The 27219-nt window shown below is 39.8% G+C and overlaps 1 protein-coding gene across 1 annotated transcript in view; it reads left to right on the top strand.

Annotated features, from left to right (window-relative positions):
• The window catches only part of LOC133019374 (neurexin-2-like), a 94028-nt gene extending 70972 nt beyond the window's left edge, over positions 1-23056 (top strand). Inside the window, exons 16-21 of the mRNA XM_061085824.1 lie at positions 7374-7555; positions 14870-15041; positions 17416-17505; positions 18722-19050; positions 20497-20581; positions 22257-23056. Coding sequence (XP_060941807.1) covers positions 7374-7555; positions 14870-15041; positions 17416-17505; positions 18722-19050; positions 20497-20581; positions 22257-23056 — 1658 coding nt within the window. The remainder of the gene's footprint in view (positions 1-7373; positions 7556-14869; positions 15042-17415; positions 17506-18721; positions 19051-20496; positions 20582-22256) is intronic.
• The last annotated feature ends 4163 nt before the right edge of the window (positions 23057-27219 follow it).

The following is a 27219-nucleotide window of genomic DNA, read 5'->3' as shown; positions in this document are numbered from 1 at the left end:
TAGCGCATCACCAGTCCCCAACAGAGCCAGCAGTGGTGTGAATTTTCCATTTGTTCTGTGTGTGTCTTTTTTCTCCAACCCATTAAGAACCATAGCCTTGAGTGTGGTTGCAGATGTGAATGGGGGCTGAGAGACCAGCATAGTCTTGTAAACCTGCAAATACTCAAAATGGTAACAAGCAAGAATACTGTTAACAAATGCAGTAAAAATAAGAGTGAAGGACAGACTCAAGGTTTTCGCATAAAGAATGCTTACACACAAGCAGTGCAGGCAGCAACAGTAGTCTATTCAAAGAATAACCGACGTGTAAGGGTCACGTGTTTTCCTTTAATCAGAACAAGAGATTGTGGTAAAACCTGATGCCTACCCTTCCCATAATGCAACAGCAATGTGAAAGCAACTTGAATCCAGAGTTGGTATTGTGACTGCAAATACCAATTGAAACTTTAGTATCAGCAACAGTATCAGCTCATTATTGCAGGAATATACTAAAAGCAGAAAAAAACCCCATTCATTAACGATTCGAATTTGGTTTGATTTTGTTAAAATGTTTAGGTGTGTAACTTTAAATCTAATAAACATTCAATATACAAGAGTTTGAGCGAATACAATTACAGATCTCATGGGGCAATATAGGAAAACCCTGGCTAATTTGTGAAAACTAAAGGCCACAATTACATTCTCATGGAAATCTGTGGGTGTATTCATTACAAATGATTGTGCAATTATGAGAAGTGTCTTTTTCATTAGACTGATACAGGTATAATTGTACATTTCTAGGCCACACAGAAGTTTGCATCCGCCTGATTACCTTGATAAACAGCCAATGGGGTTTTCCATTGGCTTTTAATTTACTGCAGAAAATCAGCTCTGACAAAGGTTTATGAAGTTTACATGTTTTTTTTTAGAGCCTATTAAAATCACCAGAACTAAAAAGCTAACCTTAGGCTATAAATTAACTAAACCATGGTTGGTCACCCATACTACGATTCCAACCTCCAACTCTTCTGCAAGAGCCTTTCTGCTAAGATAGTCGGACTGCAGGCGTGTGCGTACAAACACCGGGCTGTAAAGACAGACCAGTGAGTCGATTGGTTTTCGTGTTCAGCCTGATGATCTTTAATGTTCCTGACAACCTCAGTGGTTTTATTGAGCCACTTGCTCACAACCACCTCTTTAAAAACATGTAAAAGCCTAAAAACTCTGTATTAACTGACACACAGTATGTCGTAGAATAAAACATGAACAAATCTTGAACTTCTGTCGACCGCAGACCTTATTTCTGGCCTCTAACCAAACCCCCCCCCCCCTCTAAAACCCCATCAACTTCAGGATGAGGGAACCAGAAGTGTGAATATGCTAACTTATTTCCAGGTTGTAGGACTGGAAGCCTGCAGCGCTCTGATGGAGATGAAGCATTAATGCAATATTTCAGAGACACATCTGATTCGAAACAGTTTCTCCGTGACCCAACTCATCTGGAAATTGAATGAGAGAAAAACCTTAATATTATTACGGAGGAAAAAGGTGATTCGAGGCGCTGGGAGCTGCAGACATTCAATTTTAAAACCGACAGTCTAGATACATGTTGCTGATAGGTGCAGAAACAGCAATTCAGCCATTATATAGCTGACGTCTACGTGTGCCAGCTGCAGTATTTTTTTCATTTGCTTTTCAATATGGCTCTGAATTCATCCAATGTAATTGATTTGATTCTGGGCTCTGTGTTCACCGTGCTAAGTGTGTGATGCCACTTTCTAAGTTACACGCCATATTTTAACCCGAAGACCATATGTCCTCTCTGTCAGGTTTACTATTCATTTTCATCATTTCACTGAGCCGTATTTAATAGACTGTGGGAGACGTGTGCCTCAGTCAACATAAGTCAGGAGGCAAATTCAGAACTTAATATCTCTCCATAACTCTCCATTTCTGCAGAGCTTCAAAGATTATGTTCTCTATCTATCACCTTAGTTTTCCTAAAGGGCCCCTATTACAAACATGAACTCTACACAGCACATCAGACTTTACTGTGCTGCACTCAAACACTTTTGTCCTTTTACTGGAAGCTGGCACAGCGTCCAGAAAAGTGCAGTGAATATCCTAGTCCATATACAGCCAAACTGTGGGTGCTCATATACCCTGCCAGTGGGAATCATAATCGCCACAAATGGTCGAAATGGCTAATGTGAGTAATTCACCTTTACACCGCTTATTTATAATTTAGCAGCCGATACCAGTTGCCATTTGCTTGATTCACGATTATTGTTCAGCCTCTTAGAAGTCATGATTAGTAATATAATGAGAGGTAATAGTCGCTGCAGGAATTTTCCACTTTCCTCCTAGAGCAAGCTCAGGAAATATGTTCTTCCACGCAACTTTTCACATCTGAGCTGTTGTGTGCGATGCAAATTTTCACCAGCTTCTCAGTGTATTTGCAAGTCCTATGAGCAGCTGGCTGAGAGCACAAATGAAGGACAGGAAGTTTGAGTGGGTTGCATGCATCTTTGTGCAAACAAACAATCCATGCTGTTGATACTATTGTTGTGCAGGGATATATTAAGACTCGACAACCAATCAATCAATCCAAGAGCGTCCCTGACACAATTATATCGCCTTTGAAAAGCAGATTAATGTGTATTATCACTTCACAACAAAAAGGCCTCACAACTAAACGTTTGCATAGAATATGCGATCACACCCCCAATATAATATTCATAAATAATAGGAGTATTTCAATGCCTGTGTACAGTGTAATTAATTATCAAGGCTCCTTACTAATAATGATGTGATGTACAGCACACCCTTTGCAGTTGAGAATCTCCAAGGGAGGCCTATTATTCATGCACAGATGCATTGAACAGCCATGAGAGAAGAGCTGAGCGCTCCCGGGAGAGAGAGACGGCAGAGACGGAGCAGAGCTGCTCCAAGAGAACAGGGATGTTTATAGAAATAATCGTAACGAGACCGACCGCCTGCCTTATTTGATGCAGATCCACCATCACACAGAGAACACAGGAAACGGAATAAGACAGAACAGGAAGGCAGAAAGGTGTAATGACATGCTTTAATGCTGCCGCATGACTAATGCAGGACTTACTGCTGTCTCCAGACAGCTGCGTCCATGTTTTGCTGCAAGTGCCTTAGTATTCCATATTTCATGATGTACATCACAGCGAGGCACGTTACACCTGAAGTCAATGTTCCGTCTTCTGCGAGCATGAAGGTTCGCATGACGTGCATTACGTCGTCAGTGGGCGTATGGGAAGCTCTGTGAGAATGTCGGTGTGTTCACCAATTTCTTGTGTCCGCACGACTGGTACCGACTGTGTGCATCAGATGGAAAAAAGACTCCATTTGAAAAGACAACGGCAAACAAAGAAGCTATTCTTCTGTTTGTGTGGATGTTGCCATTTTGATGTGATTCATAGTGCACAGGGGATATATATCGTGGATGCCCTTATTCAATATGTTATATATAACAACAGGGAAATAATTTTTCTAAAAGTTATATGTTTGACTTGTCATTTACCCAAATCTACCAGTAAGATAAAAATGCCACAATGTTATTCAAATCAAATGTATTCTATATGTTGTTATATTGCCATTGCACATTGTTTAAGTTCTCACATGAAGATCTCTGTAATCATACAACCTAACATGATTACACAAACCAGTGGAATCAACCACATCAGTTTTCATCCCTCTTTCCTTTAGCTGATGTATTAACAACATTTCACGTTTACGTGACTTAAAAACACGTGTCACTCAGTTTTACACATGTAGGTCTCATTCTGTTTGTACATTGTTGAATGTAAAGTGTGCAATGATCTACCAAGACACCTGAAAGTGGGTGAATAAGGTTCATTAGGTTTGAGTCTCTTGAGTGCATTGTAGATTGGTGTTCAAGGATATATTGCACAGTGAAACTTAGATAAATAAGACCTGCTGTGAAAGTTGTTCTCAGACTATATTGATTAACCACAGCATGGTTTACGTGCTTGTTTGGTTTTACAAGAACAAACAAGCTACAGGCTATATAGGCCATAAATAATGAAGCGTTTTAGGGTATAATGAAAAGCGGGGAGTAGCCCTTCAGCAAAGACCACCAGAGTGTGAAGTGTGAAGTTAGATCGCTGCAGTTTGAGGTGTTTATGAACTGTGATACATACACAATCAGTGGTATTTATGCAGGTCTGGTATAACCATGTTACAGTTTATTAGCTTGTGTCTTCATTATGTTGTATATTTCCACTATAGTATAGACTATTTTTACAGAGGCAAATGCACAAAATTCGTAAGCGTAACACCAAGCACCCAGTAAATTGTGTCAAAAGCAAACACTAAAAACAATTCTTGTGGGTTAACCTTAAAAAACTTAAGTTCAATTAATGCCGTTAACATTTAGTTAACCCAACATGAAGATTAGTTTTGTTTCATATCCAAAAATATAGGTTTCGTCTAATTTATTGTTTGAAATGTATAGTATGAGTTAAAACAACCATCTTACATCATCTATTCAAAGAAACTGGCTTTTCCTCATCAAACAATTTCACACAATTTTCTCCGCTTTGAAGTTAAGATGTCAGCTGCCATTTCAAGTTTATTCCCATTTTTAAGGAAGCAAATTGCACTGAAGTTTTCAAATTAAGCGTTTTGTCAGTCATTACAGACTCGTTTCTTCTCACATCGCCTCATGAGAGAGAGAGAGAGTAAAGAGTCTGTTTTTCATTTGATTCGAAACATACAACTGAAACGGCTGAGGCTAATTTGTAAGAGAGTCATTACAAAGACAAAAGCCAACACTGGCTTTTAACAATAACTGTGTTCATAGGGACTGAATTCAAAACAAACATTGTTTGTGTTATCATGAAAAGAAACATCCACCTTCACAGGAAGTTTCTGTTTTCTTCAAACTTCAAGAGAGAAAAGTCTCTGATGAGTATGCTGGGAAGTCAGTTAATATGCCTCTTTTCTTTCTTTCAAAGCTTCATTTATTGAGAATAATGAACTCATTCATTGAACTCATAATTTCCAGTCAAAGCTCTTAGGAACAATTTGTGCATATAAGTCCTGCCGTCGTCTGAAAATTAAAACAAGACATTTTAAGTTGAATTAATGTGAAATTATGAAAAAGGTGTCTTCCCAGCTTCAACCAAGTGTCCTTGTGGTAATTATCTCTTGATATATACCAAATCTGTTTTAAAAAAACAATATAATAGTATCTTATATCAATATCTGTCTCTTCTCTACCTGTTAAACAGTCAAAACTCTTTTATGACTCATCCTGCACTTACTAATTTTGCATCCAGTGCTTTCTCATGCCGAATTTAAAGTGGCTGACATCCGTTTCACTGGGTCTGTAAGTTAACAGGAAAAGATTAGTTTTTCCCTCCAAATTCCTGTATGGTGAATTTTTATAGAGTGAACAGGTCCAGACTATAAGATCGTCAAACAGAGCAAAAAGTGATTTCATTTAGCAGAAACGAGGGCAGATAAGAGGCCAAACACAGATAAAGCTCGCTGAAAGGAGGAATCCAATGAACCCACTCACTGAGGCTCCTTGAGGTAACTAATGTCACAGAGTCACATTTGAATGCAAATCCCAGACATTAAGATTACTTCAGGAAGGAAAAAAAATTGCTTTGAAACAATTCAATTAAATTCAAAGTCGGGGCAAGGTGGTTTCAACTCCAGGCAGTGAGTGTTCAGCGATAAGAACGCACAGGAGCAGCAGCGAGCTCCTGTCAATATCGTGGGAGCACCCATTATGCCAAGCACAGCAGTACTCAAGTCTTGGTGCGTGGTTGAAATTGAGGCTACAATTTTGTTTCAAGTGCTCCTCTCCTTCACTTAAGAGATCTGAGCGCTGAAAAAGGCCAGCTGTAAAAGCAACAATCGGGTTTCAGCCGTTAAAAGGAGCCAATAACATGTTTGTGCTGAGCAATCAAAGATAACTGTCAACTTTCCCTCCCTATTTGCAGTCAACACCTGCAATCCTAAATCTTCGAAAAGAACAGCGTCCCTCTGAGAAAGCTTAGATTTAAACTATTCATTTGCTCGCATTATACAAAATTGAATTACTTCTCAGATTCAACTGTCGTCAGAAATTACAAGGTTTTTTTTGTAAGTAAATTTAATTAACTGTCTGAGCTGTCTGAGAGGCTCGGAATAAATCACATCATATCACGAAGAGGAGTCTGATTTACCCTCTAATCAGCAAATAGATTTAAGCCCAAGTCTTCATAGATTTTCTCAGGTATCTCGGTAATTCCAGCAAGACTTGTAAATTATAAATCAACACCAATGTGCCTCATTCATCTGAAGCAGACAGGAGTCTCTCTGAGTGCAGATGAATAACTTCCATTATAAAAGTTTAACCAGACACTATTGATTTACAGCCGAGACACTATATGAGAAGGTGGAAGAATTTGTATCAGTTTTAAATCAATGTTTTTTTTAACAGTCCCTTCACAGTGTTTCATTTTAAATTGAAGAGGACGGTGAAGGCTATCTCTATTATGCATTATGAATATCAGTAGGTCTGCAAACCTGCACAAAATATTAAAATTGTGAATGGAATACGCAGACAAGCACACAAATGTATCAGCGACTTGAAGCCTAATGTAAGTCTTTGGAACCAGAATAAATGTTAATTATAAAAATAGATATTAGATTGATATATATGGAAAATAAAATAAGTGAAAATAAAAATACAAAGTGGATACAGAGTAAATGCAGAACCAGTGCCTATAGAAATAGCCATAGAAATAAAAATAAGTTACTTGAGACAGTAGTAAAACATAGTAACATAGTAATACTGCACATGAGTAGTTGGCTGTAGATATTGTGAAATCATTGCATTAAAAACCTCTTCCCCTCACATAGTTCTGAACCCATACTCAGGATTTACAGTGGAAACATGAACATAAAAGATACAAGCTTTCAATGTAAATATTAATCGAAATCTATAAATTATACTGTGTTTAAGAATGAAGCAAACCTTTTAAATAAATCTTTCCTCCTTCCCTCCTGGTTTAAGATATCCACTGCATGATTTTTGTAAAAAGATAGTGTCGAGCAGGGCTTTGGAGGGTTTGAGTCCACTGTGAGTTGGTGAGTGGAGCAATGAAAACCTTGTCTCATCTCATGTTACTTTAAAAACTAAAAATAACAAGTGATATTACAACAGTTGCCCTTGAAGATGTCAATATCTCCAAATGAAAAACGCATAATCATTTTAACAGCAAAACCACAGACTAACATGGGATTTAATCAGAAAGCATCGATAGTACCAAGTAACAGATTAACATAAATTGGTCTTTAATGTCTCTGACTAATCCTCATGTTTCTCTTCCTGTCTCTGTTCTCAGCTGGGACCACGTATATCTTTGGGAAAGGGGGCGCTCTCATCACCTTCACCTGGGCTCCCAATGAGCGGCCGAGCACCCGAGCCGACCGGTTGGCTGTGGGCTTCAGCTCCCAGCAGAAGGACGCCATCTTGGTGCGAGTGGAGAGCACCCATGGGCTCGGAGACTATCTTCAGCTGCATATAGTAAGGATGGGAAGCAGAGTCGGGGGCTTTAAACGTGAATGTAACACCGGGCAATAGGTGGGGTATCACGAAAAACAGTTTGGAACGGGGGAAAAACTAAATCGTAAAAAAGATTAAAAATCTAAATATTTCATTCATGTCATTATAAGTCAATCAGGTGAATATTTGTGCACTTTTTGATTCTTGTTTTTAGGTAAAAAGACAATAATCTGTGAGATTTACAGATAATTTTTATTGTAGATTTTAGTTTCTTTTACATCTATCAACAAAACCATTTTTAAATGTGTGAAACTGACCTCGCCAGCCGTGGCCTGTTGCTAGTAAATGCAAAGACTGCTGCCTGCCTGCAGAGCCAGCTGAAAATATTTTTTTCTCCAGGAGCTGCCAAGTCCTTGCACCAAGTCCTTGGAACCTTGCACCAAGTCCTTGGAACGGGGGAAAAACTAAATCGTAAAAAAGATTAAAAATCTAAATATTTCATTCATGTCATTATAAGTCAATCAGGTGAATATTTGTGCACTTTTTGATTCTTGTTTTTAGGTAAAAAGACAATAATCTGTGAGATTTACAGATAATTTTTATTGTAGATTTTAGTTTCTTTTACATCTATCAACAAAACAACAGACTCATACCAACTGCATCCTGTATCCACCAGCTTCAATTCAACCTCCTCTGTAGGATGAGGCACACATTGGCAATTTTTTCTCTGTGAATAAAGACTTCATAGTCAACATCAGGGCAATTTAAAATGGGTGTCTAACTGAAATGAGTCCACTCAGACACAGAAAGAAGCTGCATCGAAACATTGTTTTTAAGTGAGAAAAAAAAAAGAGCAAATCATCAAAAAAGACATACACTTCTTCAATTTATATTAAAGTGGCTCCGCAGCAGACAAGCAGAAAAGTATTTCTGGGAGCAATTAAGTAGACGTTGTATAACCTGAGAAAGGGGAGAGGAAAATGCAACGGTGACAAAAAGTTTCCTTATCTGAAATGATGAGGATATCACCGTCTCTTCCCTTGATATGTTGATGAAGGCACAAAAAATGATCTCACTTGAGCCAAAAAAAAGGCCGGTCTGGTTGACTACTGCTGCTACAATCTTTTATTTAATCCAAGTGGAGCATAAATGAATATAAATCAACATCTAATGGTCTATGTTTAAATTCACGTTTTCAAAGCTTGTTCGCTGATTTGAATCCAAATGTGAAGATATCATTGTAACAGATAAATAATGACCTGGAGGAGCAGCTACAATAGAGCAGAAGTCAGTGGAGTCAGAGATGAGAGGTTTGTGCGTGTGTGCGTGTGTGTGTGTGTGACTGTGTGTGTCTGTGTGTGTCTGTGTGTGTGTGTTGGTGGAACACAGAGACTCCTCAGCAGCTGTCAGCGACGGTCTTTTCTGGAGGGAAATCAGTCTTTTCAGCTCGTAGCCACAGGACAGATGTGGCGCGATGAGAAGCTGAGGCGAGATCTGTCAAACGTCTGCGAGCGGTGTAATAATTAAAATCCCACCTGTTGTCAGAGCACGGGACCAGAATCAGAACTGGAGTGGGACTCTTTCGCAGGACTCACACGTACGCATCAAATCACGTTAATCAATCATAGCAAACTTTCTTTGTATAGCACCTTTCATACAGGTTAGTGCAGTGTTTTGCTATTGACTGATCTTTTAAGAATAAACAAAACAGATAAACAGAAACAATTAGATTCCACTGAATAGATTTTAAAATAAATTATAAATAAGTTGACTATGTTGTGTGTCCCAAGCATGAAATGATTCATTGTAGTCATCATGACGATCGCACCAAGTGTTCTCCAATGTGTTAATGCGATGCAAAAGTGTGGGTCCAGTGTTTTTAGCACACACTTTGCTGTACCACATAAAAAAAGTTTCTGAAATTCACTGATTCTGTCCTAAAAGCTAAACTTGTAAGATTTCATCAGGCCAGATTTTGAGTTTTTCTTCATATGATACTGAGAAATTATTTTCAATATTAGGAACTGTATTTATAAATGACAGATATAATATGTAATAATAATAATGTTAAAAGTAAGAGAGATAAAATAACAATATTACCACTGCATCCAAAGTAAATTCATAGTTGTGCCTTCCCGAAAAGACTAAAACCGTCTAAGAAAAAGAAAGGTACAAATAGGTACAAAGAGTGAAAACAACTTTTTTACACAAAATCTGACAGCAAATATTTATAATTGAAGTATTATGTATTTGTGTGTGTGTGTTTTGAGAGCTTACACTTACTCCACATGTTGGCTACAAACATCCTCCCCCGGATGTTTTTCAGAACCATCTCATGTAAATTGCATTTCCATTTTTAAATGTGTGAAACTGACCTCGCCAGCCGTGGCCTGTTGCTAGTAAATGCAAAGACTGCTGCCTGCCTGCAGAGCCAGCTGAAAATATTTTTTTCTCCAGGAGCTGCCAAGTCCTTGCACCCTGACAGATTGCTTACTCTGACGCCTTATTACTGCTCAGCGGAGGGGAATCAAAAGGAGTTCAGAGGGTGTTGAGGGTTGTCTTTTTCTTTCCCTTCCTCTAACTAAGCCTGATAATCACACCTTCTTGTTTTATATGGACCTTCGCTGCCAGTTCACATAATTTATTTTGATCTGTCATTAATTCCACATTTTTAGCAGATTCTGTTTTCCAATGTTTGCCCATTGAAGAAGATGAGACAGAGAGAAGCAGAACAAGAAAAACCAGTCTGAATAACACTGGCCGCAAGGGATAGTTGAAAATAGTAAAGGAAACAAATGATATGACCTTTATCTTTTTCAGTACGACTGAGCATTTGGGCCATTTAAAGGGGAAAAGAAATCTTAGACTACAGGAATAAAATCATACTTTGAGGCGATGTGCCATGTTCGAGGTCAAAAGATCATTCTGTCTCCTAGCCTTAAATTTTGGAATGTGGAGCATCTTGTTTTGTTTCACAGATAATGAAATACTTCATATCGGGGCTACGTTATCATGCAAGGAACAGAGACTATTTCGAAGAAACAATCACACAAAATTGTCTCTTTCGTGGAGGAGGAACTGTTTGGGAGTGGTCAACTGTGAGGTTGTCGTTGGTACATCTACATAATATTTAAAATGGACTTTTTGTTTCTCAAGAAGAGATTCGTAATCAGGATTTTGGATCCAGAAGGACTCCAGCTTAATTCCTTCAAAAATTATTTTTCTTCTTCATTCACTCACTAAATTACAACCGCTTTCTCAATAAATTAAGATTTATTCTTGTGATATTATGACGTTCTTTTCAATTACAATTACTTTATGCTCATAATATTACAACATTCTTTTCGATTATGACTTCATTCAAGTGATATTATGACTTTATTCTCGAAATCTCAGGATTATTTTCCCTTCAATATGGCTCTAATACTCTGTCGTACTACAGGGATTTGGGGGGTTTTAAGATGTGGTAACTTCCAACAGAATTCCCTTATTATCATCTTCCAATAACATGAAAGCTTTCTATTCAAAACTAAAATATGAAATGGTCAAAACTTTCCATGCATTTGTAATAATCTCGATTAACAGGTGCAAATGAAGCATACATATTCAGTGCTTGATATTATTAAAACATTTCAAATCCAGATAACTCCACACACGACTCCATTCTGCATTAAAATGGTGACATGGCCATTTGAAACTGCACAGTTAACTGAGGATTGCGCGCACGGGCTTCAAAGACCAATTACGCTGTACAAAAGAGACAAAGCATCACCAAAGTCACCAGGGAGTATATTAGAGAGACTGATTCTACTTTCAAATGGTCATGTTTTTAATGAGTGACTAAAAGATAAAACAAAACCAGAGTATTCATTGTGAGGAGTGATTAGAAATGCGGAAGAGGTGTCGCTGCACAGCCGAGATTTAAATTACAGAGGAACGGATGAAGACGTCGAGTTTTGAACGTGGATCTCGCCGGTTCCATGAGTCTATTTCTTATGCATTTACATAATGCATCAGTTGGGCAAAATTATATTCTGAATAGGAAAGTTCATAAATATTCTGCCTCATTCTATGCAGGGAGGGTAATGCTTCACAGAAAACTCATGAATGTGTATATTTTAGTGCACGTTGAAAAGCAAAGCTCAAACGGACTTCTTACTCTTCTTCTCTGTCAGTTTTCTCTTGAAATGTAATGATAAGTTTGGGACAAATCTGATGATGCGTGTGCACCTTTGTCACTAAATATTGCACTGATCAAATAGATTTTATCTAGATATTTTCACATAGAAGCTGAGGACTATGAGGAAGGAAGATATTTTGTCACTGTTATATTAGGAAGGATAGTAAGTATAATATCTGAGGCTATTGATGCAAATTCATATCTGCCTCTGAGGAGAAAGCTTCAGCAAAGAGTCTCAAGGTTTCTTACACAGAGACAGATATGCTGACCCTCTTAAAAGAATCTGATCTGTCCAATCTAAGCACTGCTTGTTTAAAAATGTATCAGGGGGCAGCAGAGCCTTACCACAGAGGAATCATCAGTTTTATAGTCCTCTCTTTTTTTCACCCCATCAAAGATAACTCCTTATAATACCACGTCCTTATAATAATCAATCCTTTGCCTCTCAGATGAATTGGAGTAGGCTGCAGCTGAGACGAGATCTGAGATCCCACTGTTAAAGCTCCAGCGAGCAGGGAGTACTTAAAGGAAACGCTCTTTCCGACAGAGCTGATGTCAACATAGTAGGTGGGAGACTGCGCCGCCTTTCATGAGGTTATGCCTGACTGGCTTTATACTGAAACACGTGAGCGCTAAGCAGCTTCTTGCAGAGAAAACATGGAAAGTGGAAAGGCCAAACTTTTGTTTACTGAAACTAAAATGTAGGAGTGTTGCTGTGCCAGCTGTCAAAAAGAGCTTTGGGGCTGTTCTGTAATTGCACTCAAAGACCCGAGTTAGCAAAATAGAAATGCCTGTGTCGGAGCCACACACAGCCGCTGGCTGACTCGTCCGGCCCCGGAGATGTTAATTGTTGTCTAGAGGACATCGGCTGAATGTGACCTGAGACCACACAACCCTGTAGTTACTTAATGAATACTCATCACTTCTGCTTCTTGGGCAGCATGATTAAAATTTGGACAAGTTAATAGCTCTGGATGTACAGAATATAAGTAAACAAGGAATGGGAGAGATGCTTCTTACAGACAGTACAAGGGTTATGGACAAAATGGTGATAACTTGGTGTCTTGACATAATTTGGTTAAATGCAACTTGTGTCTTTTATAGCAGAACACCCTGTAGATTCCTACTAACCTAACACTGACTGTAATTAGCTCCCAGGCTCACAGTGAGTAGCAGTGAGTGGGTAGACGTTTTTTCAAAGGAGTCTTTATGAAAGTCTTTTTGACTTGTGTGAATTTAATAATCAGCTGTAGTTCAAGCGTGATGAATCAGTCCTGGGTTCATGACAACTTGCAAGTGAATGGAGGAAGATAAGAATCCAATGACCCTTTGACTGCTCCGACTGAAGGCTGTACAGTTTTACAGTGAAGGCTTTATAGAGCTCCTTTATACCATAGAGTGACTTGAGATTTGATTTGTCAAGCTTAATATGATATTATTAATGGGACGTTCAAGGTCTCTGAGGATACTTAACACTTCGGCACTTAATGCCAACCATGTCAGCATTAATAAATGTTGAAATTTAAAAGGTTTCTGGAATGATTTTACATGTGATTATAGGGGGTGGGAGCATTCTTGGAGACAGGTTTTACAGACAATGGCCAACCTCAAGCAGGCAAGAAAAGGTGTATTTCTTTGTACATATAGACTTACTGGTCTTTGAGTCAATGCAATATTGGAGGTTTGAGAAAGGGAACAATCATCACTGATGTTAAATGGAGAATGACAAGGAGTACGCTCTGATAGTGAAGCCAGAAAATTTGAAACCAATACAAATCCAGTGTGGAAGATATTTAGATTATGTCTGAATGCCCGGAAAATAGTAATATGCATGTTGTGTGCCATGCAGGACCAGCACACTGCAGAATTTTATTTCTCTTTCTACCTTCTCTCTCGTCTCTCTGGTTGAAGGTGTGATGTAGTGCCGCCAGCTGCTGGGGCCGAGGTAGTTTGATTTAAAACCTGCAGACTCTTGGTGCTCGATGGTTCACAGCTGAGAGACAAATGATACGAGGGGGAACTACACAGCTTGAAAGTCATTATTGTTCCATAATGATAATGAAGTTCTGCCCGTGTGTAGACAACATGCTCTTGAGCACACGCGACATACTATATAACAGGTATTCGTTGCATAATCACTCAACTGCCTGTCACGTCCATCCGTCTTTTATCAACACCACTTATCCGCTGAGGGTCGCAGGAGGGAGCTTGAGCCAATCACGGCTGACATTGGGTAAGAGGCGGGGGACGCCCTTGACAGACAGGCTGTCTATCACAGTGCTGATACATGGAGACCAACCATTGACATACACATGGGCAATTTAGACTCGGTAATTAACCTAACCTGCATGGTGCCGAGGTACCCAGAGAAACACACATAGACACAGGGAGAATATGCAAACTACATACAGAACAAAACTGTTCCATCCATCCATCCATTATCTACACATTTATCTTCATAGGGTCGCAGGGGAGCTGGAGCCATTGCCTCTCACATGAGGAACAAAAACAAATTGTCATTCATTTAAAAAACTTTTCTTCTACTCCTACCCTTAAGGATGACAGAATGTGTTCCTCTTTATATTTAAGGTATTTTTGAATGATATATGATAACTGTAAATATGGTTATTGCAATATAAAAGTAAAATCTAAACTGTGTCTTCCTGCAGAGCCATGTGCCATTCCTCACAAATGTCTATTTCATCCATATAAGCGTTGACAGATGGCAGCAAATGCACTGAGGCCATGCAGACACTGAGACCCACGCAGTTTGTTTCCATGTTTCTTATCAGTGCCACCTAAAGGCTGTCTTGAGAAGCAGCTTTGACCTTTGGGGAAGGTTGGCAGGAGGGAGGAAAGGCTGACAGGGAGAGAAGTTGGTCAACCAAAAGGGAAACAGCAGGATTCTGTCAAGAGTGATTCACATCAGGAAACCTGGCTTGCCTCTGAGGGCGAGTGGAGCTGAATCCTAAAGAAAGAGCTAAACACACTGTTGGTGTCACAAAGGATTTTCTTTTACTGCTTAAATAAAAGGTGTCTGACTCGACACCGCTGACACTGGTGCAAATACGCCTTGTGCACATTTAAAGTGTTTATGATGACACTTTTGTCATTTTCTTCTCTGTGTCACAATTATTCATTTTTGTCACCCACAGGATCAAGGGAAAATCTGTGTCATCTTCAATGTGGGGACAGATGACATCACCATCGACGAGCCTGCTGTCATAGTAAATGACGGCAAGTACCATGTTGTACGCTTCACACGCAGTGGTGGCAATGCCACTCTCCAGGTGGACAACCATCCAGTCATTGAGCGCTATCCGCCAGGTAAGACTAATGGAGCAATGACGTATAGACAGATGGCATTGAGCATCTGGATCAGTGAGAGAGGATTGCATGTCTGCCAACAAGCAGAAATCTTCCAATGTGCAGCTGTGAAATGTATTGTTTACAAGAAAACAACCGGATGTGCCATGTTGCCAAAACAATTTAATAATCTGATGTTAATACATCTGCCGCAGTTGATTTCTAATAATCATCAGCCTCTCAAGGAAAAAAAAGGAAAGCAATATTGTTCTTTCATGCATACGTTTTGAGGATATGCATACGTGGTCCAAGTGTGATTCTTATTTTTGACATTTCCACTTTTGTCCTAATTCTTATATATAGGGTTATTTATTTGTTTTTGATAACTAGTTCAGAGAGTGTAGTTTTTTCTTCAGCTGAGGAATTCTTGTTGACATTGATAACTTGGCAGTGATCTTGCACAGCCCACATTTACATTCGTCTCTTGACTGAACACTGACAACATGTAAAGGTCGTATTTTTTTCATTAAACAAAAGAATGGATTTGGATGAAGTCGTCCAGAAAAGCTCAGTTCTATAATGTCCATATCACATATGTTTTCATTTTCGATTTAATGTTGTCCAGATAACTACTGCCTAATGTAATGTAAAGTACAGCATCAGCATGCACATATACTTAACACTTCATAACCTCACCTGGATGATAATAGAAGTAATACCTTATGATTCAGGTGTCATCATTTTCCTAACAACACACACACACACACACACAAATATTTATAAAGTCATGCCCTCTTAAATGTTTACTAAATCTACATAGGCACGAAGGCGAACATCCAAAGAGAGGCTTACACAAATACATCCCATTCACAATCTGATAACGACCAGCTTTGCTTAGACCTGTTCTGAGGCAATCAACCCAATTCACCTCAGTTAGAGCAGGTGCACCAGCTGCCATCGCAGGATCAAACCCAGTCCTCTGCCTCCAGCTGGTGCTGCAGGCTCTCATGCACAAGCCACCGTCGTCCATAAATATAAACTGTGTGACAGTGATGGACATTCTAGTGCACAGACTTCTCACTCAGGTGTCAGTGGTGACAATTAAGAGCATGAGGAAACTGACTTTTTTTGTTGTTGCATTGAATATATATTTATTCAAAAGAGAAAACATTTATATTACAACCAGTTCTATATTAAAGCTTAAAGTAAAAAAATTGTGTAGGTTAGTGTCACTGTCACTGCCATGCACTTCCACGTACCATGCAACCTCCTCCATGCTGTTCTTTAATCCTAATCCTTTCTATCCATTCACACGATCCCATGTCCTTGAACATGGTTTAACACATATTTACATTTGTATTCATGTGTGGATTAAACATGTTGACAGATTAACTGTCTGCAACCAACTATGCATGGGACAAGGTGCCTGTGCGCATGACGTCCTTTATAAAAAAGTGTCAACAAGAAGTTCCGAAGCTCGTGGAAACCTTGTGGCTGGTGATTGATAGAAACGATTTCTACACTAGAATGATTCAAGGGTATTCATGGCACTAATGTGTTCTGGGTTGCTATCTTCCAGAAGCTGATAATTCACGCTGTTGTAGTTTGTATGATGTATTTTCTGTAAAACTTCACACTGGACAAATTACTCCTCTGTGTTTGCATGAGTTAAATAAAGAGCTTAAGTCCCGTCCCACTTGGGAGCAGCTCTTGTCCTATTAGCCCTGATTCCACAATGTAGTTTTGCATATAAAAGATTTATTCATGCATATCCCCCCCCTCCCCCCAAAGAAAATTGCAATTAGGTATTGGGGTTCGAGCTAAATGTTTATTTACTATTTCATTCACTTTTTTTTTAACTCCTACTCCCATTAGTTTTTGATAAGGACATTTTATCAATATCTTGTGGGAGCTGCAGTAAAAACCAAACTAATTGCATTTCATGCATATTTAAAACAGAACACATTGTGGAACAGAAATGAAATGGATAATAAACTGCTGTGACTTGTTTATAATGTGTATGATGTTTAAATGAAACCTCTGTTTTAATCATTGTATTTGACTTTTGATGCTTTTTTTAACCTGAATTAACCTTTATTTTATATAGTGCATAAAATATTTTAGATCTTACTTTAATTGGTTTGTTTTGCTTAAAATCGCTAAATAACACTAACTAGTGTAGCACATTATAAATAGCCTAAACGTAACTCTAATAAGCATTAACTCTGTTACTATGAATAACTAGATACGTAAAGCACAAGTTTCTTTTAACTCACAGCTGGGTTAAAATTGACAACTTGTTAAACCTGTTAGCCATTCTAACACTGTTTCTAACCATGTGATCTTTCAGCTTGCAGACTTTAACCTTTAATCTGTCTCTCCAAATTCTTTGAAGGACACTATGATAATGAACGACTGGCTATTGCTAGACAAAGAATCCCATACAGACTTGGTCGGGTAGTTGACGAGTGGCTACTCGATAAAGGTAAAAATTAATTGATTAATAATTAACCCTTGAGATAACTAGTGAATAACCATTCCCTATGAGAGGTGCAGTCCCAGAAGACAAGGGTGACAAGTAACCCTGATGTATGCCTCCATTTTAATTGGTGCTTGGCTGCACTGTGGATTTCAATGACCACAGATGTCATTTAAACTGGAATTCAAAGCAAAGGGGTATGGCAGACTTGCCGTTTATTCTTTGTCATCCTTGCACCTTGTGGAAAAGCTGCACCTTAACAACCTTTTAAACCAATTAACTAAAAAACACATAACCCTTGTCTAACCCTCCATCGTCCCTCTTAACCACTGTGTGTAATTAGTTCCTGTGTGTAATGATTCTACTAAAAATCCTTAAAATGCTGTGTCACATTTATTTTAACGCCTTAAGCTGACCATGTCTCGTTTTCTTAAACTGAACATTTTAAATCATGAACCAAATTCCGTCCCCTTTCTTTCTCCCCTCCAACCTTGTACTGTGTTACCTTGCACTACAACGACTACCTCAGACTCCCCACACTTAAGTCTTCTGCTGCGACAAAACGACGCTGACAGGCTGTTTAAGTAGATCCCTGTTTGGATCCATTAACTTTGCTAATAAGTATTCTCCGGAAATGGGCCCATTACCACGAGCCTCCTCCTCCGGTGTAACACCACTTATCGGGGGAAGCTGCTGACAGTATTGCTGTTAAATATCATTGCCCCTTTAAGGAGGTGAAACAAAAGAAGCTGGGTGAACCCAGAGCAGAGCATTTTATAATGGCTTGATGGTTGATGAAGTCAAGGGAGGGTGGAGTGTCTTTTATTGACTGTTAGCGTTACACAGATTGTAAACTTCCTTTTTAATAATTCGCCCATCTCTGTCAAAAGTATGAGATATACATTTACTAACTTGATGATATTAAAAAAGATTACTGTCAAAACATTTAAATAGGAACCTAACTTGATTTTTTAAACCTCCTCTGATGAGTTTAACCTGCATGTGTAAATACTAAATTGTAGACTTGTTACTAATTAACATTGACATTTTAAAGTTCATATCTAAATCAAGTTAATTTACAAACTATTAATGCTACAATTAAGAAAGTCCACTTGGTTCAAATGATGTGCAAACTCTCTCATATGACTTCTCCATGTCTTCTCTATCGTTCTCTCCTTTTTTTCCCACCTTTTTCTCTCTCTATGTCTCTGTCTAACTTTAGGGAGACAGTTGACAATCTTTAACAGCCAGGCGGCCATTAAAATTGGCGGCAACGACAAGGGTCGGCCCTTCCAGGGTCAGATTTCAGGGCTGTATTACAATGGTCTCCAGGTGCTCAAACTGGCAGCAGAAAATGATCCCAGCATTCAGGTGGATGGGAACCTGCGTCTGGTCGGGGACTCACTCTCTGTGCTGACCACCGACACAACGTCCGCCACACCGCTGGCAGTCTCCGATATGTCCACCACTATCATGGAAACCACCACCACTATGGCCACCACCACCACCCGTAGGCAGCGATCACCCAGCTTGAGAGAGAGCATCTCAAAGGTCAGAAACTATAAAGGGATATTTGTGTTATATATAGTACATATTTGTGTGTGTGTGTGTGTGTGTGTGTGTGTGTGTTTGTGTGTGTCTGTATGTCTGTCTGTCTGTCTGTCTGTGTGTGTGTGAGAGAGAGAGTCTCAAACAGAAAACCCAGTGTTCCTCTGGATTTGCAACAAATGTCTATTTACACAATTCCTTCTAATATTTCTAACCGCAACATCATCTGAAAGGATATATATTTATATATATAAAGAAATAACGTTAAAAGATCCAACAGTCTCCTTATGAAACCTCATTTAAATTCACTATCCAGATTTTTATTTGGATCTGTACCAAAAATACTCGCACTCACAAATGTCAGTCCCCCAAACATGCCTGAATTCCATGAATTATTTACTGAGAAATCAACAAAAATGTTGAAAAACTAAAAACGTCTAACAATGTTAAAGAAAGTGAGGTTAGAAAACCTGTTTTGGTTCCGCACCAACGTTTTTTGAAGACCTAACAGAAAAAAAAACAAGTAAGAAACGCAGACGGAAACATAACCTCCTTGACGGAAGAGAACATTCTTGTCAATAACAAGTCGAATAAATGAATATTGCATAGTCCACTACATAATAATAATATGATAATAAATGTTTTCTTACATCATTAATCTTCATAAATGGTTTGGTCGATAATGTGGTTTTGAAAATGATCGCATACTTGACTTCAAGTGTGTTAGCTTCATGCTTCAATATATTTTTGAAGTAGTATAGTATAGTCACAATCCTGCATCCAGAGTGGTGAGTTACCGACCACCATTTCAAATGAGAGGTTTTTAATCCAAATGCAGCAGACCTGCCAAATTGGAAGGATTTCAGCAGCACTTGGAGTCCTACCGTTTTAAACAAAACCACTGCCTCTTCTAATAAAAATACATAGTGCATTTTCATTACATTTCTCTTGTCCAGTTTCCCTGAAATTGGCATCTCTCTATTTTCAATTTAACCAAGTAATCCATTAGTGGACCATCTATTCCCCGCTCTGCTTCAGTATTCTGGGTCACTGTGCGCCCGAAAATCAAATGTAGACATATTGAAGTCCTGATGCAGCGTGTGAGAATATGTCTTGGCAAATTTACATGGAAATAGATAAAATAAAAACATGTACAACATTTAGCCCACTGAGACTTTTCCCCTCCATCAGTGGTGCTCTTGCTTTTCTTTTTGTCAACACATGAAGTCGGCCACAGGGGTAAAGAAGAACTGCATATAGGCACATTTCAGATGTGTAGTCTCACCAGCGTTGCTCCGAGCCAAAGCACTAAAGTGATACAGTGCGGCAGCTATTCCTCAGATGGGATGCAAAAAGCCTGCTTGTAAACATGCTCATAAAAGAGTGAGAACAAAGCTAGATTTGTTCCCAAAAAAACCTAAAACACGACATTTTCTGTTTTCCTTTCAGCCCCAGAACTCCGATGATATTTTGGTGGCTTCAGCCGAGTGCCCGAGTGACGATGAGGACCTAGAGGAGTGTGAACCAGGAACAGGTGGGTCAGCAAGGACAAAAAGGATGGGGATATACAGCTCTTATTCCACTAAAGGCCTTTTCCGACATTAACTAGGGGTGAATGTCTGTACAAGTGGATCCGGACTTTCTCCGGAGTTTGCCTTTCACACATGAACAACCCAGCAGGAGATTCTCTGCTCAGACATGTTCAGAACAACACAGGTCAGGGGTGGCACTGCAAGCAGAGGCAGGACATAATGTATTAATTCAGCTGCTGAGAACGCGTGTTTTTGTGTACAGCACATTGACACCAGTGTCGTCCAATCACCAAAATTTTGACATTTTTGTTGATGTCTTCTACATGTATTGCACCACTTTTTCATCTTGAGGTATTTGTCTTCTTTTCTTTTTTTTCAGTTTAGCTTCTGTCGCGTGTTAGACACATGATTAACTCACGCACATGCTCGGGTTGAATCCTGCGGAGAATCTCCTGCTGGGCACATGGAGCACATTCGGACATTATCCTGAGTTTTTACTAGGGGGCTGCCTGGAGAACCTCCGGAGAAAGTCCAGATCCCCTCACTTGGACATTTGGGTTCTCACATGCAGCCCCTCCAGAGAACGTCAGGAGATTATCGAGAGTTCAGTGAATGACTGAAAGCGGCGTAATGCGTTTCCCGAAATTGTAGATAAAGGCATCAACTTCAGGCAGCCGTCTTTGTTTCAAAATTCTCAGTTGCTTCCCAGCGTCATGTTTCCGCATCTGCCTTACACTCATCTGTTCAGGGTCACTGTCAAACAGCTGCCTTCATTTGAATTGTCGTTACAGACTCAAGAAGCATCAAATCAAACTGTGTATCAGCTTCTGAGTCATGTCTGGAATTCATTAGATTGGATTTGAAGAAAATCTTAATGACGTGCACCGCAGACATCTAGAGGGCAAGACAGTAGACGGCACATCAGGCCTCTGACAGAAACCAGCTGTGAAACTTAAGGAGGACTCTGCCCTTATCGGGGGTGCCTCAATTATTAATTTGACCTTATCAGAATTGTGTGTTGTTGACCGGCCCTAAGAAGTGTGCCTCAAATAATGATGAAAGAGAACCTCGCAGCCGTAAATAGTATATACGAGTGGATTAAGTGAGGAATCGTCCATGGGGTGATGTACAGGTCGCACTAATTGCTTTCAATAAGCTACAATATTCCACGTGTGACTCCTAAATTAAATAACCTGTCTTGTGATTTATCTTGTCAACCCCTGAACCCCTGCCTACAGATTTGCATTCAGTAGCATGTCAATTTTAATGTACTGCTTTTGTTTGTTATGTGCTCTTCATTCAGCTGCTGCCTTTCATGGGTCACCTTGTGTGTTTGTGTCTACATGTGAGCTCTTCTTTGTTTCCATAAACTTAAATTCTGTATCGAAGAATCAAGAACTGCACCTTTCAGCATCATGGTGGTGTATTTTGTTCCCCTGCGTTTGCCAAATGTTTAAGTAAATAACTTTGTATTAAAGGAATCTGCTTATTATGTGCAAGCATAATACATAATACCAGTGATAAGCCAGCTAAAATTAGATTCATTCCGTAGTAATATTTTCTACATAATGAGCCGATTATGGCTCCACTTTTATGAGCACAGCTTGTTCAGCCAGGATTTTTAGTTTTTATTCTGTTCTAATTTAGGATCCCCTACCTTTTCTGTTTCCTTTCTAGGAGGTGAATTAGTGTTGCCTATTATAACAGTGGATTCCCTTGAGCCCCCATCCATCGCCACCCGTTACCCTGTCATCCCTCCTCCCCCCACCCTCCTCTCCCCCCTTGAAACCACCAAAGAGTCCCTCATGCTCCCTCCTCATCCCTCCTGCCCCCCGGACCAGGAGGACTGCGGTGACCCTGTGGAGGTCTCGGCCTTCGGCTCTGGGGAGATGACGGAATCTGATGACGAGGACTTTTACAAAAATAACTCCCCCATGGTCACTGACAGGACAGTCCTTCCTCCACCTCCCGCCGCCGGTGAGGGTGGAGTCCAGAAACCCCGCCCCCTACCTCCTTATGTTCCCACCACCAACCCTGACCAGCTCCACATCCCCGCAGGCAAAATGAACACCCGTGACCAGGTGCTTCTGCCCCCTGCTCCTCCATCCTCCCGAAACACACCAGGACTAACTTACCCTCCCAATTTTCCCCATGTGCCCACAGCCAATCCCACAGTCTCTGATGAAAAGAGCCAACCCGGTGCCGTGGAGGTGATCAGGGAGGCCAGTAGCACCACGGGGATGGTGGTGGGTATCGTGGCTGCTGCTGCTCTCTGCATTCTTATCCTCCTCTATGCCATGTACAAGTACCGCAACCGGGATGAGGGCTCCTACCAGACGGACCAGAGCCACAATTTTGCCAACAATTCCACTGTGGATGGCAACGGAGCAGTCAAAGACAAAAGCACAGCAACGGCCTCTGTGGCCAAGGCAATCACAAAGGGCAAAAAGAACAAAGACAAAGAATACTACGTCTGAGAGCGCAGAGGAGGGCGAGTAGTTTGGACTGAGACAAGAGGAAGAGAGAGAGTGTGCTTTCGTTTCGCTCCCAGATTTTGTCAGGTCGACCATCAGTGAAATTTCACGGGCCACATAAAAACAGCTGCAGCCTATTAGCGAAGAAATCTTCGTCCAGAACACGAGATCTGACTCATCCTCTGTGCTCCAAGGTGTGCTCCAGTCTGCATTCACAGATTCTTTGTTAGTGTATCATTTTTTTTATGTTTTTAACAAGCTGGAAGAAGCATATCCACTTTGGCTTTGTATATAGCATGGATATGGTACAGTGGAGAAAGTGCTGAGAAATAGACAGGTTTGCCTAAATGTTTTCTTTGTTCTTTGTAATGCTCTATCTCAACAAGTGTCCCCATTATGATATATGAGGCAGAACGGGCCAATTATTGAGTTTTTATGCTAGATGAGCAGAGAGAAGCCGAGGATTTCTGACAACAGTAAGAAAGAAAGCCTTTTTTTGGATAAGACATCATCTCTGCAGCCTCCATCTTATGTTGTGTGGTTTTTAAAACTCCCCAGTCACCCTGCCTCTTATCACAGAAGATGGTATTATGTCGCCGGTGCAGTATCATAAATAAGCATGATGTCAAGCGCTCTAGTAAAAAAAATACAGCAAATTTAAATGAATAACTTAATCACTCAACACACTCCTGTCAGTGAAGCATATATCATGATGGAATCCGATTTTTTAATTTTTTATGTGAGACATCACAGTCATTGAGCCATGTCATTCCAAGTAGGGGTAATTGTGAACAAGTCTGACTACACCAGTGAAGGTATTTCTCTGTAAACATAGTTTGTATGTACATATAGAGGCTGGCGGATTGAAAAAGCATTGTGTACGCAGGAAGAGTAGGTGTGGATAGATAAACCGACTGATATCCTCGACCACGCCCCCTCCAACAGCTTTCACAGAAACATGAAAAACCCCTGCAGCCCCCCAAAAAAAAAAACTTCACAGGAGGTTCTGGGAACACAGAATCACGTTTTGAGGAAGGTTTTCTCATCGCTTCCTGGAAAGGGAGAACCAACCCTCCTCAACAGTCTGGCTCACTCTTGATCTTCTCCTTTCCTCGAAACTGTCATGGGAAAATTCAAAAAGCACACATGAAATGTAAACATATCTCGGAGACATAGATATTCCTTGTTAAGCAGCCAAAACTGTATTGTTTTTTTATTCTATCGGTTACTAAAAGACTATTCTATGAGATGACTAATTGAAGGTTTGTGAATTGTATTGATATTTCTCTGATATTTCGATGTATCTTGTTACCACTCTTCTTAAAATGTTACATTTTAGATTGCCTTTTACTTCAATCCAGAGAAGAAGCACACTTTACTCTGATAGCTGCAAATATATCTTTGTGTTTGCATTATTTACAGTTGGGATTATGCAGAGACAACACAAGGACGGAACAAATCATTTGATTTCGTTGCATTGTGCATTTTATATGTGCTGAATCTGTTACTCAATGGATCTGATAATATAAAGCCATTTTCTCTGTTGAGTTATGTCTACATTTACTTATTCATGCTGTGATTTCCAGTTATTCTTTTTTTATGAAAGTGCCATTCAACGTGAGCTGCTCAGCACTCAGAAAATATATCATTCCTCACTCATTGCTATTGTATAGTGTTCATGTGAAATTGATCTTAATATGTGTACAGAATGTGGAGATGAAAATACACTTGATTATATACTTTGTACACACCCGTGTTGTGTGTTGCTTTTTGTGGATGCACAAAGACAATTCGCTTGAATTGCCATTCATCATTGTTCGCAGACATTGTTGCCGTATATTGGTGAACAAATGCAGGCGTGAATTAGAATTTCAGGCCAAAGCTCTGGTATAAATCAACACAAGTGGCGCTCTACTGGCCACAAACCTTGAATATAAATGTTATGAACTGTCGGCATTTTGGGGTGATTCAGCCATCGAGATTTCTGAGTCTTTTGAGATCAAAGAAACACAATGAGCTCACAATGATGTAATCCTACAAAGGTGACATTTTGCCAACAAGATAAGTTAACATGTTTAACGTGAAGAAACAGCATTTCATATAAATTGCAGTATGTTTTAAAAATGTGTCTTGCCATGAGTTTCATCATCTCTATCTCACTCTCTCTTTCTCTCTCTCTCTCTCTCTCTCTCTCTCTCTCTCTCTCTCTTCCCCCTTTTTCTTTGTCTTTTTGACTCTCTCTCTCTTTCATTCTGGCAGTACATAGCTCTGGTGTGTCACTGTATCATGTCCATTATTCATTAATGAACGGTTAAAGTCTTTTTTCTGCGCCGTACATGATGTCAGTTATGAGGGTTTTTTTTAACTTGAAGCTCATATCAAACAAAATATTACACCAGCTGAACTCCTGTTGGGTTCACTGGTGATTCAGAACACACAGAAATAGGTTCAGTCTTAAGGTCATGAACTCGGATTAAAGTTATCAGTGCTGAACTTGGCCTGGACTTGAAATCTGCAGAAAAAGCTTAACACAGAGCCTGCATTATGAATCTGGAGCATAGTGTGAAGGTTGGGGATGCCCACCAGGCAGCGTCACTAACACATTTCATCATCTCACCCTCTGCTACATTCATTTTCTTACTTTTCCATATGCTTCTATATGGTGGAATGGAGATGCACCTCACAGCGAGAGGCTTCCTGGTTCGAATCTCATTTCGGGATTTGATGGCCCTGTTGGCCCTGCCATACACACGTGACATGGTCATGGTGTACCCAATATGAGCCAGGATTTTCTCCAGCTCCCCCCACAACCCTCAAAGGATAAGTAGTAGGGATAAAAGATGGATGGTTGTAATCGGCAGCCAAATATGATTATGCAAGGATAGTATGTGAGGTACAGATAATGGATGGAGTGCTCCTTTAAATACTCAGCACACTGTAACGGTATTGAATATGAGCTATTACATTCACGTATAATACCAATAAAGACAGAATTTATAACTTCAAATTGAAATTGATTTAGTTGACCCCTACGTGCTACACTATTAACACGTGTGTTCTTTACAGTAACAGTGTAGAAATGCCATATGCACAATGGCTAATAATGAAAGAACAATGTCCTGTCATGTACTTTGTCTCCTGACTTGAAGATTATTTCTACAATAAGGTTCCCCCAATGTGAACATTATTTGCTTGTGAGCAGTTACAGGGTTTGTGTTGTTTGACTACCCCCTGCTGAGAACATAAGGAACTGGAGTATAGAGAGAAAAGCCAACACAGTGTTGTGATGTGTAGGCTTCAGTTGCGCTCACTAAAGCAGCCATACATTTTTCTATAACGTAAATACAAATACAAGAATTGGGAGAGATTGTATTTCAAATCCAGCAGAGAATACTTGTGTGGGCTAAGTCAGGTGCTGAGTAGGTGATGTCTAAACTGTGTCGACATCAGGCATCAAGGATGGTGGCTCCAGGATGTGATACGCTGCTGCTGAGCGTTGCTGAGATGTCATAAGTCTAATTCAACAAAAAAACACCACGTCATATCTGCTCTGACCTGCCCCTGTTCCTCCAAGCCCGGGTTTCTTCATCCTGTCAGTACTTGCCTTATAGATTATCCGTATGTTCACTCTTATATATTGCCCTTCACTACCCTGCTCACACCACAGGAACAGTATGGAGGAGATTTATGTTTTTTCCTGTTGTTTTTATATATTTGAAAAAAATGGTCACTAGTTACTTCAATTGTGTTGGATTTGGCTGCAACTCTGTTTACCCCTGAAACTCCTAAAGTGTTTTTCTGGACTCAAACACTTCAGCCTCCCCTCCGTCGGCAGAGTGGTGTGTAGATAATGAGTGGATTTTTGGATGAATTTTAACGCCCAGGGAATTGGGACAAAATTATCAATGTGTTTGTTAATCTGGCTCACGGTGATTACACTGTTCAATGAACAGGAGTTGCAGCCCAGCCAAGGTGATAACATACAAAAGGAGGAAAAACAACAGTAACTGTAGAACACAAAAAGGGCAACTTTTGTCATCAGCCTTCCTTTGAGTTTTTTCAATAATAATTCAACTTCAAGAGTATTTACTATATAACAGAATTTGTTTTTCTACCTTTTTTCTTGTAAAGAAAATGAGTAGGTGCTGCTGAATGATACCTCACAA

Source organism: Limanda limanda, chromosome 14 (genome assembly GCF_963576545.1).
Source record: "Limanda limanda chromosome 14, fLimLim1.1, whole genome shotgun sequence".
Taxonomy (NCBI): Eukaryota; Metazoa; Chordata; class Actinopteri; order Pleuronectiformes; family Pleuronectidae; genus Limanda; species Limanda limanda.
This window is presented reverse-complemented; position numbering and strand designations above follow the sequence as displayed.